Genomic DNA, 20571 nt, shown 5'->3' with positions numbered 1-20571 from the left:
AACGGTGCTGCTGCAGACGTGGTAGCCGTGGTGAACTGTGCTGCTAAAACATGGTGGCTGTGGTGAACGGTGCTGCTACAGACGTGGTGGCTCTGGTGAACTGTGCTGCTAAGACATGGCGACTGTGGTGAACAGTGCTGCTAATGTGTCTAGAATTGGTGGGTTCTTGGTCTCACTGACTTCAAGAATGAAGCCGCAGACCCTCGCAGTGAGTGTTACAGTTCTTAAAGATGGCGTGTCTGGCATTTGTTCCTTCTGATGTTCGGATGTGTTCGGAGTTTCTTCCTTCTGGTGGGTTCGTGGTCTCGCTGGCTTCAGGAGTGAAGCTGCAGACCTTCGCAGTGAGTGTTACAGCTTTTAAGGCGGCATGTCTGGAGTTGTTCGTTCCTCCCGTCCAGAGTTGTTCATTCCTCCCGGTGGGCTCATGGTCTTGCTGGCCTCAGGAGTGAAGCTGCAGAACTTTGCGGTAAGTGTTACAGCTCATAAAGGCAGTGCAGACCCAAAGAGTGAGCAGCAGCAAGATTTGTTACAAAGAGCGAAAGAACAAAGCTTCCACAGTGCAGAAGGGGATCCAAGCGGGTTGCTGCTGCTGGCTCAGGCAGCCTGCTTTTATTCCCTTATCTGACCCCTCACACATCCTGCTGATAGGCCTATTTTATAGAGGGCTGATTGGTCCATTTTACAGAGAGCTGATTGGTCCGTTTTGACAGGGTGCTGATTGGTGCGTTTACAATCCCTGAGCTAGACACAGAGTGATATTTACAATCCTCTAGCTAGACATAAAAGTTCTCCAAGTCCCCACTAGATTAACTAGACACAGAGCAGCAATTGGCGCGTTTACAAACCTTGAGCTAGACACAGAGTGCTGATTGGTGTATTTACAATCCTTTAGCTAGACATAAAGGTTCTCCAAGTCCCCACCATGATTGGTACATCCACAAACCCTGAGCTAGACATGGAGTGCTGATTGGTGCATTTACAATCCTCCAGCTAGACATAAAAGTTCTCCAAGTCCTCACCCGACTCAGGAGTCCAGCTGGCTTTGCCTGGTGGACCCCGCGCGGGGTGGTGGGTGGAGCTGCCCACCATTTCGTGCCGTGGGCCCGCACTCCTCACCCTTGGGCTATTGATGGGATCAGGCGCCACAGAGCAGGGGGTGTCGCCCTTCAGGGAGGCTCCGGCCACGTGGGAGCCCACTGGCAGGGGGAGCGGGAGCACCTCGGGTATGGCGGGCTGCCAAGCCCTGGCCCGCGGGGAGGTGGCTGAGGCCCGGGGAGAATTTGAGCCTGGTGCGGGCAGGCTGGCAGTGCTGGGGGACCCTCCGCAGCTGCTGGCCCAGGTGCTAAGCCCCTCACTGCCCAGAGCCAGGGGTGCCAGCAGGTGCCCCGAGTGTGGGGCCTGCTGAGCCTGCACCCACCCAGAACTTGTGCTGGCCCGCGAGTGCCGCACACAGACCCGGTTCCCGCCTGCAGCTCTCCCTCCACACTTCCCTGCAAGCAGAGGGACCCGGCTCCGGCCTCGGCCAGCCCAGAGAGGGGCTCCCACAGTGCAGTGGCGGGCTGGAGGGCTCCTCAAGTGTGGCTGGAGCGGATGCTGAGGCCGAGGAAGTGCTGAGAGCGAGCGAGGGCTGCTAGCACGTTGTCACCTCTCACTAAGACATGGTGGTTATGGTGAACAATACTGCTAAGATATGGTTGTACAAACGTCTCTTGGAGTCCTGGTTTTCAGTTCTTTGGGGTGTAGAACCACAAGTAAAGTTGCTGGGTCATAGAGTAATACTGTGTTTAATTTTGTGTGTGTGTGTTTAGTTTTTTGAGAAACTGACATACCATTTTTCACACCATTTTATATTCTCAGCAGCGTGCACAAGGGTTCCATTCTCTCCACATGCTTTTGCCAATATTTATTTCTGTTTTTTTGGTAATAGCCATTCTAGTGGGTGTGGAGTAGTAGTTCATTTTGATTTTGATTTCCATTTCCCTAATAATTAGTGACGTTAATCGATACTTTTTAATTGAAGTATTTAACCATTTGTATTTAATGTAGGCATTAGAGTGTTTCGGTTGGAGTCTACCACCTTTATGTTTGATTTCTGGTTTTCCACCTGCTTTTCCCTGCTCCTCTTTTCCTTCCTTTTTTGTAGGTAAATCAAATTGTTTTTTTAATTCAATTTTATCTCCTCTACTGACTTTTTAGTTCTGCCTCTTTGTGTTGTTTTTTAAGTTGTTCCTCTGGAGATTAAATATGCACATTTAACTTACTGTGATCCGTCTTTAAAAATATTCCTGTACTTCACAGAACCTTAGCGAGCAGACTCCAGTTACACTCTGTTGCTCTCGTTGGCATACATTTCACTCCTACGTATGCTAGAAAATTCTACAACACACTTATTATTATTTATTTATTTATTTATTTTTGAGACGGAGTCTCGCTCTGTCACCCAGGCTGGAGTGCAGTGGCGCGATCTCAGCTCACTGCAACCTCCACCTTCCTGGGTTCACGCCATTCTCCTGCTTCAGCCTCCCGAGTAGCTGGGACTACAGGCACCCGCCACCACGCCCGGCTAATTTTTCTGTATTTTTAGTAGGGACGGGGTTTCACCATGTTAGCCAGGATGGTCTCGCTCTCCTGACCTTGTAATCCGCCTGCCTTGGCCTCCCAAAGTGCTGGGATTACAAGCGTGAGCCACCACGCCCGGCCCACACTTACTATTTTTACTTTAGTCAATAGTCTAATATTTAAGAGTATATTATTTTTTAAATCCAATGCCTTTACTTTTTTTTTTTTTTTTTTGAGATGGGGTCTTGCTCTGTCATCCAGGCTGGGGTGGGGTGGCGCGATCTCGGCTCACTGCGGCCTCAACCTCCTGGACTCAAGTGATCCCACCTCCCTCCCAAGTAGCTGGGATCACAGGCATGGGCCACCATGCCCGGCTGATTTCTGTAAGGGGTTTCGCTGTGTTGCCCAGGCCAGTTTTAAAACTCCTGCCCTCAAGCGATCCTCCAGCCTCAGCCTTCCAAAGTGCTGGGATTACAGGTGTGAGCCACTGCTCCTGGCCTTTACTTCTTAAATTGAGAATTTCTATAAAATTTTATGGTAGTTGGCCAGACATGCTGAACATATTTGTTGAATGTTGCAGTTGAAAACCGTCAGACACCAGTTTATTCTGGAGCCAGAGGGCCTGGCCTGGGCCTAACCCCGCTGCCTACTCACCGTGTGGTCTTTCGCAAGTCTTTTCCTCATCTTTAAAGTGGGGCGATAAGAGGCATCGTTGACATTGGTGAAGTCAGTTTGTGTGTATAAATCCCTCCGCGTGGTGTCTGGCATGTGGCAATGCTCTGTAAGTGTTGATTGTTGCTGCTGTTGGACAGTGAACAGGTTTACATCCCTTGGAGACCCAGGATCTGTGGCACAAAAAGACTTATCCTTTCAGTCCATGTTCTCCAAGTTCTCTGCTGCCAAAGCTTTTTTTTTTTTTTCCCTTTGAAACAGGGCCTCGCTCCGTTGCCCAGGCTGGAGAGCAGTTGCATTCCTGGCTCGACCAGCTCGAATGCATCTGCACTTTGGCTTCGAACTCCTGGGCTCAAGCAGTCCTCTTGCATCAGCCTCCCAGATAGCTGATATTCTAGGTGTGAGCCACCATGTCCGGACAGCGCAGGCTTGTTACTGCCCAGAGTTGAGCACCTGGGAAGCAACACCGGCGCCCACCATCTAGAAACTAAAATCACATTGGTTTCTGGACACAGAAAGCCGTATGATGGGGTTCTACTTCAGTGGGAAAGAATAAACTTCTAACAGAGTGACCCTGCCACGGCACAACCATAACCATGGACAGAGTGTGAAAAACAGCTCCCTGAGGGCCCTGGAGAATGCAAATTTTGGAGGGAAGTTTTGACTTGGAGGAAGCAACCAGCACAGTTTCCTGTTTTTGCATCTTTGCCCTGAGGGCAGCCACAGTCCCCACATGACAGTGTGGGGTGACTAACGCACTGATAGAACGTCCGCTGTCTGGGCCGGGCGCAGTGGCTCACGCCTGTGATCCCAGCACTTTCGGAGGCCGAGGCAGGTGGATCACGAGGTCAGAGTTTGAGACCAGCCTGGCCAACATGGTGAAACCCCGTCTCTACTAAAAATACAAAAAATCAGCCAGGTGTGGTGGTGGGTGCCTGTAATCCCAGCTACTCATGAGGCCGAGGCAGGAGAATTGCGTGAGCCTGGGAGGCAGAGGCTTCAATGAGCTGAGATTGCGCCACTGCACTCCAGCCTGGGCAACAGAGCGAGACTCTGTCTCAAAAAAAAAAAAAAAAAAAAAGTAAGTCTACTGTCTGGCAGGGCAGCTCACTCCTGTAATCCCAGGATTTTGGGAGTCTGAGACGGAGAATTGCTTGAGGCCAGGTGTTCGAGACCAGCCTGGGCAACACAGTCTCTACAAAAGAAAAGAACATTACCTGGGTGTAATGGTGTGCATCTGAGGTCCCAACTATTCAGGAGGCCGGGGTGAGAGGATCGCTGCCACTGCATTCCTGCCTGGGCGACAGAGGGAGAATGTGTCTCCAAAAAACGAACAAACAAAAAAGAAAGTACACTATCTTCCTTGTTCCAGGAGCAGACAGGGGAAGGAGCTAGGCACCAATAGCTCCTCGAAAATGAGAGTAGAAGCCCCAGAAAGAGCCGGAGAGGAGGAGTCCTGTGTGCAGATGCCACTTGTTTCTGGCAAACCCCTGACCCCTGCGTGCACCCGGTGCCATGCAGTGACCTGAGCCTTTGCAGTTAGAATCTAATGAAATTAATTGCCTGCTAAGTAGAAACATTGATTCTCTTCAGAGGAATATCACAGAATCCAGTGTCTCCACAATGTAACGTCTGCAATGTACAGGATACAGTTCAAAATTACTCAGCATATGAAGAGCCAGGAAAATGTGAGCCATTCTCAAAGGGAAAGACAACAGATATCAATTGTATTATGACCTAGCTGTTGGAATAATCAAAAAAGCACTTTGCAGCAGGTTTAGTGTCTGTGCTCAGTGAAGAAAAGGGAAATGCATGCATAGTAAGCAAAGTGCCGGAAATCTCAGCAGAGGAAGCATGTTTAAATGAGCCAAATGGGAATTTTAGGTCAAACACAAGATCTGGCTGGGCGCGGTGGCTCACGCCTGTAATCCCAACACTTTGGGAGGCTGAGGGCGGATCACCTGAGGTCAGGAGTTCAAGACAAGCCCGACCAACATGGTGAAACCCCGTCTCTACTAAAAATACAAACAACAACAAAAAAAATTAGCAGGGCTTGGTGGTGGGCTCCTGTAATCCCAGCTACTCGGAAGGCTGAGGCAAAGAATCGCTTGAGCCCAGGAGGCAGAGGTTGCAGTGAGCCAAGATCGTGCCACTGCACTCCAGCCTGGGGGACAAGAGCGAAACTCTGTCTCAAAAAAAAAAAAAATCTGAAATTTTATTTTATTTATTTATTTATTTTTGAGACAGTCCTACTCTGTCACCCAGGCTGGAGTGCAGTGGCACAGTCTCGACTCACTGCAACTTGAACCTCCCAGGTTCAAGTGACTGTCCTGCCTCAGCCTCCTGAGTAGCTGGGACTATGGCGCCCACCACTACACCCGGCAAATTTTTTTTTTTTGGTAAACACAGGGTTTTGCTATGTTGGCCAGGCTTGTCTTGAACTCCTGTCCTCAGGTGATCCACCCACCTCAGTCTCCCAAAGTGCTGGGATTACAGGTGTGAGCCACTGTGCTTGGCCAAGATCTGAAATTTTAAAATTCATTGAATGAACATAATAGAAGGGAAATAACAGAGAAAATTGGCAGAGGAATAGAAATCGTCCAAGCTGGAAAAAAAAAAAAGTGGAAGTGATTGGAGGGAAAAACAAAACCATGAACAGAGCTTCAGGGACCTGTAGGTGATATCGACAAAATGTCTAAGCCTCAGGGACCTGCAGGTGATATCGATGTGTCTAACACTCGGGTAATTACAGAGGTCCAGGAGAGGAGAGGCACAGTGGACAGAAGTACTTGAAGAAACAGTAACCAGAAACTTTCAAATTTGGTGAAAGACATAAATGTATAGTTTTAAGAATCGCAAACAGGATAAATGTGAATAAAACCACACCTGGACCCATCACTTCAAAACTTTTTTTTTTTTTTTTGAGACAGAGTTTTGCCCTTGTTGCCCAGGCTGGAGTGCAGTGGCGCGATCTCGGCTCACTGCAACCTCTACCTCCCGGTTCAAGCGATTCTCCTGCCTCAGCCTCCCATGTAGCTGGGATTACAGGTGCCTGCCACCACGCCCGATTAATTTTTGTATTTTTAGTAGATATGGGGTTTCTCCATGTTGGCCAGGCTAGTCTCGAACTCCTGACCTCAGGTGATCCCCTGCCTTGGCCTCCCAAAGTGCTGGGATTACAGGTGTGAGCCACCGCACCCGGCCCAAAAACTATTAAAAACTAAAGATTAACTTTAAAAATCTTGAAAGCAGCCAGAGAAAAACAACAGATCACACACAGCACAGCACTGTGAAGACTGAGCTGATAAACCGTGAGCCGACAGACCATGAGCTGACAGACCGTGAGCCGATAGACCGTGAGCTGTTAGACTGTGAGCTGACAGACCGTGAGCTGACAGACCGTGAGCTGACAGACCGTGAGCTGACAGACCGTGAGCTGACAGACCGTGAGCCGATAGACCGTGAGCTGATAGACTGTGAGCCGATAGGCTGTGAGCTGATTGATAGACCGTGAGCCGATAGACCATGGGCTGACACACCGTGAGCTGATAGACCGTGAGCCGATAGACCGTGAGCCGACAGACCGTGAGCCGACAGACCGTGAGCCGACAGACCGTGAGCCGACAGACCGTGAGCCGACAGACCGTGAGCCGACAGACCGTGACTGACCGTGACCCGGCGCCGTGGTGACAGACGTGAGCCGGTCCCGTGGACCCGTGACCGATAGAGGACTGGTAAGGACTGAGACCTGACCGAGTGAGCCGATAGACCGTGAGCCGGTAGACCGTGAGCTGACAGACCGTGAGCCGATAGACCGTGAGCCGATAGACCGTGAGCCGGTAGACCGTGAGCTGACAGACCGTGAGCCGATAGACCGTGAGCCGATAGACCGTGAGCCGGTAGACCGTGAGCTGGTAGACCGTGAGCTGACAGACCGTGAGCTGACAGACCGTGAGCCGATAGACCGTGAGCTGACAGACCGTGAGCTGGTAGACCGTGAGCTGATTGATAGACTGTGAGCTGATTGATAGACCGTGAGCTGATTGATAGACTGTGAGCTGATTGATAGACCGTGAGCTGATTGATAGACCGTGAGCTGACAGACCATGAGCTGGTAGACCGTGAGCTGGTAGACCGTGAGCTGATTGATAGACTGTGAGCTGATTGATAGACCGTGAGCTGATTGATAGACTGTGAGCTGATTGATAGACCGTGAGCTGATTGATAGACCGTGAGCTGACAGACCGTGAGCCGATAGACTGTGAGCTGATTGATAGACTGTGAGCTGATAGACTGTGAGCCAATAGACTGAGTCTGTGAGATAACTATAACTATATTATTAACATACCTACATCTACCCATAACGATAATTAAATATTAACATCTACCCATAACGATAATTACATTAAATATTAACATACCTACATCTACCCATAATGATAATTATATTAAATATTAATGAACGAAACTCTCCAGTTAAAAGGCAGAGATTGCTAAAATGGACAAATTAGCAAGATTTACTACACGCTGTCTACAAAAGATGTGCTGTGGTTTGTGTGTATGTCCGTGTGTATTTTTGTTTTTAAGAGATGGGGTCTTGCCCTTTTGCCCAAGGTGAAGTCCAGTGCTGCTTAAACTCCTGGGCTCAAGTGATCCTCCTGCCTCTGTCTCCAGAATAGCTGGGATTAGGGGCATGTGCCATCACACCCAGCTAAAAGATGCACTTTAAATATGAAAAACACAAGTAGTCTGAAAGTGACTGCGAAAACCACACACACACACACACATATATCAGTGAGCATAAGAAGGCTGGAGTGGCTATTTTTTTTTTTTTTTTTTGAGATGGAGTCTTGCTCTGTCTCCAAGACTGGAGTACAATGGCATGATCTTGGCTCACTGCTACCTCCACCTCCTGGGTTCAAGTGATCCTCCCACCTCAGCCTCCGGAGTAGCTGAGACAACAGGCATGCACCACTTTACCCAGCTCATTTTTGTATGTTTAGTAGAGATGGGGTTTCACCACATTGGCCAGGCTGGTCTCGAACCCCTGACCTCAAATGATCTGCCTGCCTTGGCCTCCCAAATTGCTGGGATTACAGGCATGAGCCACCACACCCAGCTGGGAGAGGTTATATTTATGTAACATTAAATCAGTTTCAAGATACGGAGTTATTACCAAAGGGAAAGCAGGGGAGGGAAGACATCAATTATGAATGTGCCTACTAACACAGCCTCAAAATACCGGAAGCAAAACCAACAGAATTAAAGGGAGAAATAGACAACCCACAATCATAGTCAGAGATTTTAACTTCTCTCTCTCCAATTCTTAGAGCAATAGACCAAAACCATCAATAGACAACCCACAATCGTAGGGGATTTTAACCTCTCTCCCTCTGATTCTTAGAACAATAGACCAAAAACATCAATAGACAACCCACAATCATAGTAGGAAATTTTTACCTCTCGCCCCGATTCTTAGAACAATAGACCAAAAACATCAATAGACAACCCAAAATCATAGTCGGAGATTTTAACCTCTCTCTCCAATTCTTACAGCAATAGACCAGAAACATCAATAGACAACCCACAATCATAATCGGAGATTTTAACCTCTCTCTCTCTGATTCTTAGAGCAATAGACCAGAAACATCAATAGACAACCCACAATCATAGTAGGAGATTTGAACCTCTCTCTCTCCAATTCTTAGAGCAATAGACCAAAAACATCAATAGACAACCCACAATCGTAGGAGATTTTAACCTCTCTCTCTCTGATTCTTAGAACAATAGACCAAAAACATCAATAGACAACTCACAGTCATAGTCGGAGATTTTAACCTCTCTCTCTCCGATTCTTAGAGCAATAGACCAAAAACATCAGTCAAGACATGGAGGATCTGAATAACGCTATCATCATCTTGACCTGAATGGTATTTATAGGAAGTTACACATATCAGGCTGCATGTGGGGGCTCAAGCTTGTAATCCAGGCACTTTGGGAGCCCAAGGCGGGTGGATCACCTGAGGTCAGGAGTTCAGGACCGACCTGGCCAACGTGGCGAAACCCCATCTCTACTAAAAATACAAAAATTAGCCGGACGTGGTGGCGGGCACCTGTAATCCCAGCTCTCAGGAGGCTGAGGCAGGAGAATGGCGTGAACCTGGGAGGCGGAGGTGCAGTGAGCCGAGATGGTGCCGCTGCACCCCAGCCTGGGCAAGAAGAGCAAAACTCTTCTCAAAAAAAAAAAAAAAAAGAAAAAGTTACACAAATACTCCTAAGTTCTCATGATACATTTTCCAGCACAGACCAACTGCTGTGTCCTAAAACAAGTTCCAATGAATTTTAAAAGAATCATACAAAGTACGCTTTCTGAGCACAAAGGAATTAAATTAGAAATCAACAACAAATAAAATAGGAAAAACTCAAATGTTTGGAAATTAACCCACTTTTGAATAAACCATGGGTCAAAGAAGAACTCAAATGGGAAGTTAGAAAATATTTCCAGGCTGGGACCGGGCGTGGTGGCTCACACCTGTAATCCCAGCACTTTGGGAGGCCGAGGTGGGTGGATCACAAGGTCAGGAGTTCAAGACCATCCTGGCCAGCATGGTGAAACCCTATCTCTACTAAAAATACAAAAAATTAGCCAGGCATGGTGGTGCACACCTGTAATCCCAGCTACTCAGGAGGCTGGGGCAGAGAATTGCTTAAAAACCCTAGAGGCGGAGCTTGCAGTAAGCCGAGATCGCACCACTGCACTCTAGCCTGGGAGACAGAGTGAGACTCCGTTTCAAAAAAAAAAAAAATTCTAACTTGGGTGGGGAAAAAATAAGAAGAAACAATATTTCCAACTGAATGATGATGAAAATATAACATCAAAATTGTTGGTGTAGCTAAAGTAATACTTAGAACTCTGTAACTGTAAGTGCGTGTAAAGGCATGAAAGCGGAGACCTAAGATTCACTCCCAGAAGCCAGGGAAAAAAGAACAAAGTAATCCCAAAGCCAAAAAAGGGAAATAAAGACAAATACAGAGATCGATGGCATCGAAAGCGTGAGAAAAATGGAGAAACTTAATATCAAAAGCTGATGTTTTCCCTAAACGATTGGAAAGATTGACAAACCTCTACCAAGAATGGTCAATTTTAAGAAATAAGAAAGAGCCAGGTGAGGTGGGTAGTTCACACCTGTAATCCCAGCACTTTGGGAGGCATAGGTGGGAGGACTGCTTGATCCCAGGAGTTTAAGACCAGCCTGGGAATCATAAGGAGACTCCATCTCTATAAAAAAAAAAAAAAATTTAATGAGCTGGGCGTGGTGGCTCGAGCCTGTAGTCCGGCTACTCGGAAGGCTGAGGTGGGAGGATTGCTTGAGCCCAGGAGGTTGAGGCTGTGGTGAGCTGTGATCACACCACTGCACTCCAGCCCAGGCGACAGAGAGAGACCTGTCTGAAAAGCAAACAAACAAATAGAAAGATAGGCCAGGCGCAGTGGCTCACTCCTGTAATCCCAGCACTTTGGGAGGCCAAGGTGGGCGGATCACTTGAGGTCAGAAGTTTGAGACCAGCCTGACCAGCATGATGAAACCCCGTCTCTACTAAAATTAGCCAGGTGTGGTGGCGGGTGCCTGTAATCCCAGCTACTCAGGAGGCTGAGGCACAAGAATCGCTTGAACCCGGGAGGCAGAGGTTGCAGTGAGCCAAGATCATGCCACTGCACTCCAGCCTGGGCGACAGAGTGAGACTTGGTCTCAAAAAAATAGAAAGATAGCACAAATCACCAATATCAAGAACAAAAGAGGCATTATTTATAAGGATCTCACAGACATAGTAATACACTACTGCCGTCTGTGGTGGCTCACACCTGTAATCCCAGCTCTTTGGGAGACCGAGGCAGGAGGATTGTTTGAGCCTAGGAGTTCAGGACCAGCAACATCATGCTTCAGTTTTGTTTCATCGTGAGACCCTGTCTCTACAAAACATCAAAAAATTAGCCAGGTGTGGCAGCACTTGCTTGTATTCCAGCTACTTGGGAGGCTGAGGTGGGAGGATGGCCTGGGCCTGGGAGACTGAGGCTGCAGTGAGCTGAGGTCACACCACTGTGCTCCAGCCTGGGTGACAGAGCGAGACCATGTCTCAAAATAATAGGAGACTATGATGAACAATTTTAGGCCAGTAAACGTAGCAATTTCAATGCAATGGATAAACTCTGGGAAGAATATAACTTGTCAAAAGCGATGGAAATCAGCATGGTCCTCCTGCTGTTTAGAAAATTGAATTAAGGCAGGAGAATGGCATGAACCTGGGGGGCGGAGGTGCAGTGAGCCAAGAGAACCTGGATGGAGCCAGAGAACCTACCTACCAAGAAAACTCCTGCAAATATACATGGTTTCCCGGTGAATTCTATCAAACATTCAAAGAAGAAGCCACGATATTCTTACACAAACTCTTTCAGACAATAAGAGGAGGGGGAACGGGTGCTGTGGCTCCCACCTGTAATCCTAGCACTTTGGGAGGCTGAGGCAGGAGAATCACCTGAGGCCAGGAGTTTGAGACCAGCCTGGAAATATAGTGAGACCCTGTGTACAAAAAAAATTATACCTGTAGCCCCAGCTACTTGGGAGGCTGAGGTGGGAGGATCCCTTGATCCCAGGGGTTCAAGGCTGCAGTGAGCCATGATTGCACCACTACACTCCAGCCTGGCAACAGAGTGAGACCCCATCTCTCTTTACAAAAGGAGGGCCTATTTCCCAGCTTGTTTTATGAGGCAATATAACCCAATACCAAAACCTGACAAAGACACCTAAAAAAAATTATAGACCACTGTCCTTCATGAACACAGGCAAAAATCCTTACGAAGGTATTGGCAGGTGAAATCCAACAATAGCCTAAGAGGGCAGTACACCTCGGCCAAGCGTGGTTTATCCCATTGATGCAAGGTTGTTTTGATTCAGAAATCAATCTTTGTCGTTACCATATTACTAGAATAAAGAAGGAAAGGACGATCACTGAAATAGATGCAGAAGAGACATTTGGAAACATTTATACCCGTTTTATGATTTAAAAAAAAAAAAAAAACCTCAGCAAACTAAGAATAGAAGGAAACTCCCTGAGTCTGATAAACGGACATCTATGAAAAACCTACACTAGACGTTGTACTTTTGATGGCGAAATATTGAGCATTTTATCCCTAAAATCAAGAACAAGGATGATACCCATACTCACTCTTCTGTCCAACATTATACTCAAAGTCCCAGCCACTGCAATAAGCTAAGAAAAAAGGCAAATTGAAGTCACAAGGATTAGAAAGGAAGAAGTAAAACTGTATTTATTTGTAGATGACGTGATTATTTATGTAGAGGATCCTAAGAAAGCTTCAGAGAATTGCTAGAACTATTAAGTGAATTTAGCAAGATTTCAGAAATCAAGGCTAATGTGCAAAATTTTATCGTTATATAGTAGCAGCAAACTATTGGAAAATGAAATCAGAAATTACATTCTATTTGTAATAACAAAAAGTAAAATACTTAGTAATTATCTTAACAAAAGATATACAAGACCTGTTCACTGAAAACTATAAACACTGCTGAGATAAATTGAAGAAGATGTGGAGGGATGAAGAAAGACAGCATGTCCGTGATGAAAAGACTCAATCCTGTTAAAACATCAGCTCTCCCAGTCAAAATCGCAGCAGACTTTTTTGTAGGAATTGACACAATGAGTCTAAAATAGGAAACACATGTGACCTGGAATTGCCAAAGCAATTAATCAAAATGGAGCTGATACATGCCCTAATTTCAAAGTTTCTATTCTACTTACAGCTTCAGTAATCCAGTCAGCCACAGTGTCCCTGAAGAATAGACACACAGGTGAGCGGAACAGAATAGAAAGCCCAGAAATAGACCCCACCTCTATAGTCCATTGATTTTCAATGAAGATGTCAACGTAATTCCACATGGAAAGAAAAGTCTTTTTAGCAACTGTTTATACATAAGGAAAGAAATGACGCTTGACCTGCATTTCACCATACACAAAGGTGGCTCAGAATGCTAAAGCTAAAACCGTAACACTTCTGGAAGAAAGCAGTAAATCTTAGTGACTGTGAGGCCAAGGCAGAGATTTCTTAGGACACAAAAAACAAGAACCACAAAAGGAAAAATGGATGTATTCAATTTTATTAAAAATTTCATTAAAATTAAAAACATTTGCTCTTCAAAAGATGTCCGTAAGAAAATGATAAGACGGGCCAGGCGAGGTGGCTCACGCCTGTAATCCTAGCACTTTGGGAGGCCAAGGTGGGCGGATCACAACATCAGGAGATCGAGACCATCCTGGCTAACATGGTGAAACCCCGTCTCTACTAAAAATACAAAAAATTAGCCAGGCGTGGTGACAGGCACCTGTAGTCCCAGCTACTCGGGAGGCTGAGGCAGGAGAATGGCGTGAACCCGGGAGGCAGAGCTTGCAGTGAGCTGAGATCGCACCACTGCACTCCAGCCTGGGTGACAGCGTGAGACTCTGACTCAAAAAAAAAGAAAAAAAAAGATAAGACAAACCACAGGATGGAAGAAAATATTTGCAATACATAAGTCTGATGAAGAATATGTTTTAGCTGAGCGTGGTGGTGACGTGCACCTGTAGTCTCAGCTACTCGGGAGGCTGAGGTAGGAGGATCGCTTAAGCCCTGGAGGTCAAGGCTGCAGTGAGCCACGATCCCGCCACTGCACTCCCGCCTGGGCAACAGAGTGAAACCCTATGCCCCCCACCCCCGCCAAAAAAAAAAGGTGTATGTTACAACTCCACCCAATTAAAGAAAATGGGCAGAAGACGGCAGCAGACACTTCAGAAAAGAAGATACATGAGTGGCTAATAAACACATGGAAAGATGCCATCATTAGTCTTCAGGGAAACGCAGATTGTAACAACACAGAGATCCTCCTGCATATGCACGGACACCCTACGTGCACCCACGTCGCCAGTGGGAGGGCACACAGCACAGCCACTGTGGAAGACGGCTGCAGTTTCTTAGAAAGTTAAATGTGCACCTCCCTGTGAGCCAGCCACTCCGCTCCCAAGAGAAATGAAGACAGATGTCCACATGAGGACATGTGCCAGGACCTCGGCCACAGCTCCATGCAGTCACCAGGAACTGGGAGCAGCCCAGGTACCCACTGGCAGGCAATGGGCAAAGGCGGCGACCTTTGGCCACAGGGTGGAAAATCCTTCGGCTGTGGAAAGGAAGAAAGTGCAGATAAAACAACATGGAAGGCTCTAAAGGTCAGTGTTTGCAACTTTGTATAAGACCCTAGAAGATACAGCTGCAGTCTGGTCAGCTTCTGGGTGCCAGAAGCCTGGGCTCGTGGGGGCCGCAGCGAGTGCTGGCAGCTGTGTGGGACCAGGTGCCGTCCCGGCTGTGGTGGCAGCTTCAAGGGGGTGGTCAGACTCGCCCGCTTGTGTACTTTACATGGATGTGGTTTATTGTGTGTAAAGTAGACCTCCATGAAGTTGACTAATAGCAGATGAAAGTGTTGATTGAAATCTTGGACTTCTGGTTCCTGAATCAAAATGATGTTTTGTGACTTAATGTGTCCCTCAGGATGCCCTTTAACCAGAGAGGGAGCAGGAGGGTCTGTGATGTCTGGAGTTTTCTTTTTTTTTTTTTTTTTTTTTGAGATGGAGTCTCTCTCTTTCACCCAAGCTGGAGTGCAGTGGTGCGATCTCGGCTCACTGCAGGCTCCGCCCCCCGGGGTTCACGCCATTCTCCTGCCTCAGCCTCCCGCGTAGCTGGGACTACAGGCGCCCGCCACCTCGCCTGGCTAATTTTTTGTATTTTTTTTTTTAGTAGAGACGGGGTTTCACCGTGTTAGCCAGGATGGTCTTGATCTCCTGACCTCGTGATCCGCCCGCCTCGGCCTCCCAAAGTGCTGGGATGACAGGCGTGAGCCACCGCGCCCGGCCTGGAGTTTTCCACTGAGCAGAGGAAGACGGTCTCTGCTGGGCAAATGTTAAAGGGACAAAAGGAAAAACTAAGACTTGATGGCACTCTGTGGGTGGGGCGAGCAGCATGTCTGTGACTTCAACACGTTCCATCTAAAAGGATTTCACATCAGAGAGAGGAGGAGCTGAATCAGAGGAAAGCATGCTTTTTTTTTTTTTTTTTTTTTTTTTTTTTTTTTTTGAGAAGGAGTTCCCCTTGCATAGGCTGGAGTTCAGTGGTGCAGTCTCGGTTCACTGCAGCCTCCACCTTCTGGGCTCAGGTGACCATCCCACCAAGCCTCCTGAGTAGCTGGGACCTCAGGCTCCCGCCACCAGGCCCGACTAATTTTAAACTTTTTGTAAAGACAGGCTGTGTTGCCCGGGCTGGTCTCCAACTCCTGAGCTCAAGCATTCCGACCACCCCCACCTTCCAGAGTCCTCCGGCAGGCTCACACTTAGGCAGCGTGGTCAGTTCCTGAAGCCATGACTTGAATCCAGCATGGAATGGGTGACAGAGTGGACCGTCCCTGTGCACAGACGAGCTGTGTCCTCCAGGGCCTCTGTCTCCCTGCTGCTCACAGCCCTTGTCCCAGGACCCCTGGCCTAGGCCCATCAAGAGGAGCCCCACAGGCCTGGCTGGGCCTCAGCCCCTCTCGGGGTAACTGCCAGGGAGGCCCCTGAGCCAGTGCAGTGATACCACTTGAGGGTTTGTGTGCCCGGCAGGCGTTTCCTCCCTTTACTTAGGAAGGCGGGGCCATGGTACCAGGTCCTGTGGCTGGAAGTGCAGGGGAGAGAGGGGATTTGTGCGGGAGGACCGGTGCCCACCGCGTGCAGCCTAGGTCACTGAGCTCCGTACCTGCTCCCTGAGCAAAGGCCGGCCGAGGGCCTGTATCCCAGGCACTCTCACCCTCAGGAGGCCAGGAGGCCAGCTCGAGGGAAACACTTGTGGAGACAGCCCTGCCGAGGCCCCCACAGCCCAGAGACGGCCCCTCCAGGACGCCCTGCTCGACAGCCAGGGGCCAGCAAGGGTGTGGACAGAGGGCCCGGACTGGACCCAGACCCCGCACTGTAGGCCACGGCCCACCTGGTTTGACCTTGTGTGACCGCGGCCTCACCTGCTGTCTTCATCTGCAGGACTGGGCTGGGGTCTGCAGGGCTCAGCTGAGCCCAGGAGCTACCAGAGCTAACCCCTGACCTCCCAGGCGGGCAAAGGGCTGATGTCGGTAGCCCCCATCCTGGAGGGGCAGGTAAGGCCCCGCCTACACCTCGTCCCCCCCCTCCCCAACCCCGTGCCTCCAAAGGCCCCAAGCCTTCACTCTTTCGCCCCACCTCCATTTGGTCCCGCCCTCCCTGTCATGGCCCTGCACCCCACCATGGCCCTGCCCCATCTCCATTTAACTCAGTCATTTGCCGCGGCCCCGCCCCACTCCATCTCCATTTGGCCCCACCCTCCCCGCCTCAGCCCCACCCCATCTCCATTTAGCCCCACCCTCCCCACCACAGCCCCACCCATATCCATTCGGCTCTGCCCTCCTTGCCTCGGCCCGTCCCCTCCTACCCCCAAATCTCTATTTGGCCCCACCCACCCTGCCTCGGCCCCACTCCTCTTTGGCTCCGCATGGTCCTCCCTGTTGCAGGCTCTGCGCATCTGCTCCCAGCATGGCGCTGCGGCACCTCGCCCTCCTGGCTGGCCTTCTGGTGGGAGTCGCCAGCAAGTCCGTGGAGAACATGGTAGGTGCCTCCGTCACGTGTCCACACGGCCTAAGCCAGAACCTCTGTGGAGGGCGGTGGGCCCTTCCCCTAGAGGGTCTAACTCTTCGACCTTTAGGACACTGATGTCCCAGCCCCAGAGGTGCTGACCGGGTCCACTGTTGGGGTCAGAGGGGCCTGTGCCTCGCAGAGGGGAGCCCTTTGCTGCCTGCCGGGTAAGCTCCTGATTAGGCATCCCGGCCCGCACTGGGAGGAGCTCTACCAGCGGTGACGGCACAGCACGCCGCACGTTGCTATCGCAGAGTGTAGCTGCAGCGGCTCCAGACTCCCAGGCAGAGCGGGTAGAGGGTGGGGACCCCTCACTAGCCTGGCTGGGGCATTTGAGGGACCGGACCTGGGCCCCTCCCTGGCGGTGTGGATTCTCTCCCGCACTCCGCAGTCACCCCTGGACACCCTCACCATTCACTGCATTCAGGTCACGAGAAACAGCACAGCTGTTATTAACACACAAGCTGAGGGCACCCTTAGACCCCTAGGCCTGTCTAGCCTGCCTGTGGTCGGGGAATGGGCCCTCACACACACCGTAAGTGCCAGCACCCAGCGCACCTGTGCAGCACCTGGGCACCCGGGTGTGAATTCATCCCCTGAAACACCAGCCAGGCCCGGGCACTTCCTCTGTGGGGTCAAGCTGGAAACCCCTGATGGAGGGCGTCCAGAGACTTGCAGAGAATGTCGGTGGCGCTGCCACGGCCTGCGGGTGCCACCTCCTGGGGGTGGTTTACTCTTCCAGGCCCAGCTTTTCCTTGGAGACCGCCCACCTGGGGTCCCACAGGGATGTGCACTGTGGCCGTGAGTCCCCTCCTTGCTCCCAGACCCACAGGGGACAGAGGGCCACCCGATGCTGACTCTAGAAGAGGCCGGAGCTGCGGGCGTTGAGATGTGCTCACACGGTACCCCTCAGCCGCTGCTGCTCTGAGCATGAGCCTGTCTGGCAGTCGCGTCCTGAAGTTTCACTGCCATGTCCCCTCCAGGCCCAGCTGCCCGAGTGCTGTGTGGATGTGGTGGGCGTCAACGCCAGCTGCCCAGGCGCAAGCCTGTGTGGCCCAGGTAAGCCACTTTGTCCCAAGCAGATTCCAGACCAGCCACTGAGCCACTGGCGTGTGTGTGCCCAGGTCCCTCCCCTCGGTGACAAGGATAGTGCTCATCTGTGCTGCGGGGCCGGGGGAGTGGACGGTGCAGTGAGGGCTGCGAAGCTTGAGGAAGGGTATCTGAGCCTCCTTTCTGGTGGGCGGCCTTGAGCGGCAGCCTCGTGAGAAGACTGGCCCGGCAGAGGGCTGGGAGCAGAGGCAGGAGCTGAGATCAGAAAGGTGCTAGGAGAAGGGTCTGAGGGAGTGGCCCATGAGCTCAGCCATTCTCACGGGGCATTCCTGGCTCCAGGGGCTTCTGGCAAAGCCCAAGACATTTTTGCCTGTCTGTGCTCGGGTAGAGGTGCTGCTGGTCCCTGGTGCGTGGAGTGGAATGCCAATCAACAGGACGCCGCCAGAGGATGCCAGCCTGTGTCAGCGTGCCACGGGCAGGCCCTGTTCATCGGAGGTTCTGGGAGGCTGCGGAAGAAACTGTCTGGGGGCAGCTGGATGTCAGGAGGTTGAGGCTGGTGGGGGCAGCCAGTGGGAACAGCCAGGGGAGGCGAGGACAGAGTGAGAAGGTGCAAGGGCCACTCCTTGGTGGCCCTTGGTGGACTTGGGGCTGAGGTGCCCAGGCTGTACCTCCAAGGGCCTTGGCACTCCCATCCTGGGGGTCCAGCCCTCCCATGATGGAAGAACCCAGAAAGGCTGCTCCTGGGGACCCAGGGGCCCCATGAGGAGGGCGTGGTCAAGATGGAGGCTGCGGCAGCCAGGAGGCTGGGCGTGGGGGTCCGAGGCTGGGCGTGGGGGTTGGGGAGGCCACAGGAAGGCAGTGATGACATCTGAGGCACAAACAGGGTAGGAGGAGGAGGGCACCGCTCTGAGGGAGGACGGGCTGGGAGGAAGCTGAGCACCTTGGGGCCCCTCATCCTCTGATGCTGAAGCCCTGGTGGCCGGGTGAGAGCCACTCCACTGGCACCCCATGGCAGCAAGAGTGCTGGGGCCATGGCGTCTCCTGTGAGGGATTGTGTACCCCAGGCACTGCATGGGCGCAGGCAGCTATGCAGCAGTCATGGTGCCCATGGAGGGGCCAGGCCAGCGGGTCGTGAAGTCCAAGGGCCGAGGTGGCCCCACGCACAGGCGCAGGGTGGGAACTGTCTGGCGCGTGTGGGGAGGGGCCAGGCCTGCGGTGTCAGATACGCTTCTCCCTGCGTGCGGCCCCGCCCTCGGCGGCTCGTAGAGAAGCCGGGTCACGTCTCCGCTTGGGGAGGCCGTGGGCACTTCTGGGGACAGCGCTGCGCTGGTGTTTGGCTCCCTGTCGTGGACTCCGTTCTTCGGCCTCCGGGACAGAGACTCTCAGACAGAGCGAGCCTTGCTGAAGTCCGCCCGAGCCCTGTGCCAGGAGACGCCAGGAGACAGAGGCTGCCCCCAGTGCTGGGAGAGCACAGCTCCACCCCTGCAGGACTGAGCAGGTGGACTTCCATTCTCCCAAGAGGTGTGTCTGCAGAGTGACCCCTGTCACAACCATGCCGGGGTCTCAGGCCCACTCTCCACCGCGGGGTCCCCGTGTCGCCACAGCCCGTTTGTATTCAGATCAATCTGTGAGGAAGGGTCGAGGCGTGTGGTCCACCCGTGGCCCGCACCAGCATCCGCACCGCAGTCAGCATCAAGCGTGTGTCTACTCAGCTCTGGGCTAAGTGTTGGAGATATTTAGAAAGTCAAGGAGTAAGAGTCAATTCCTGTCCTTAAAGGTGCCCTGGCCGGTGGGCGGAAATGAGGCTTCAGGCACAGCGTCGGCCTCGGAGGGGAATGAGGCTTCAGGTGCAGCGTCGGCCTGGATGGGGGAATGAGGCTTGGTTCTGCAGGATCCCCCGAGAGAGACCCGGGGAGGGTGCCAGGGTGTGGAGGTGACAGATGGACCAAGGGTCGGGATCAGCTTGGGGCAGGAGGCTGTGCTGCTGGCAGGTGGGCCTATCCTGCCTGGGTGGCAGAGGGAACATGGCGTGAGAGGCAGCGGCTCCAGGCACTGCAGATGGGGGTCCTGGGGAAGGCGTGGGGGGTCCTGGGGGAGGCGTGGGCGGTCCTGGGGGAGGCGTGGGGGGTCCTGGGGGAGGCCTGGGGGGTCCTGGGGAGGCGTGGGGGTCCTGGGGAGGCGTGGGGGTCCTGGGGGAGGCGTGAGGGGTCCTGGGGAGGCGTGGGGGGTCCTGGTGGAGGCATGGGGGTCCTGGGGAGTCATGGGGGGTCCTGGGGGAGGCCGTGGGGGGGTCTTGGGGAGGCCATGGGGGAGGGCCTGGGGCAGGCATTGCAGTGGGGGTTCTTGGGAGTCCATGGCGCGAGGGCTGGGTGGTGGAAGCTGGGCCCAGCCTCCAGTCCTGCAGAGCACAAGCCCCCGCCACAGGCCTGTTCATTCTGGATGCTGCCGTCTACCGCTCTCTGAAGTGCGCAGTGTGGAGCGCTCAGGACCGGGATGCTCAGCGTGGAGTGCGCAGTGTGGAGTACTCAGGGTCGGGGTGCTCAGGTCCGGGGTGCTCAG

The 20571-nt window shown here is 51.7% G+C and overlaps 1 protein-coding gene across 5 annotated transcripts in view; it reads left to right on the top strand.

Moving 5' to 3' along the window:
* CUNH1orf159 (chromosome unknown C1orf159 homolog) overlaps positions 1-20571 on the top strand; it is a 38298-nt gene that overhangs the window by 7514 nt on the left and 10213 nt on the right. For 2 of the 5 annotated variants that reach the window (XM_058443954.1, XM_058443953.1), the window contains 3 exons: positions 16339-16451; positions 16842-16935; positions 17946-18021. In XM_058443954.1, coding sequence (XP_058299937.1) covers positions 16864-16935; positions 17946-18021 — 148 coding nt within the window. In that variant the 5' untranslated portion in view covers positions 16339-16451; positions 16842-16863. Of the gene's footprint in view, positions 1-10453; positions 14506-16338; positions 16452-16841; positions 16936-17945; positions 18022-20571 lie in introns of those variants that run through there. The other 3 variants (XM_058443955.1, XM_058443956.1, XM_058443952.1) reach the window with 2 other exon arrangements.

Source organism: Hylobates moloch, unplaced genomic scaffold, assembly GCF_009828535.3.
Source record: "Hylobates moloch isolate HMO894 unplaced genomic scaffold, HMol_V3 SCAFFOLD_9, whole genome shotgun sequence".
NCBI lineage: Eukaryota > Metazoa > Chordata > Mammalia > Primates > Hylobatidae > Hylobates > Hylobates moloch.
The sequence above is the reverse complement of the archived record's forward strand: the minus strand, read 5'-3'. Positions and strand labels throughout refer to the sequence as shown.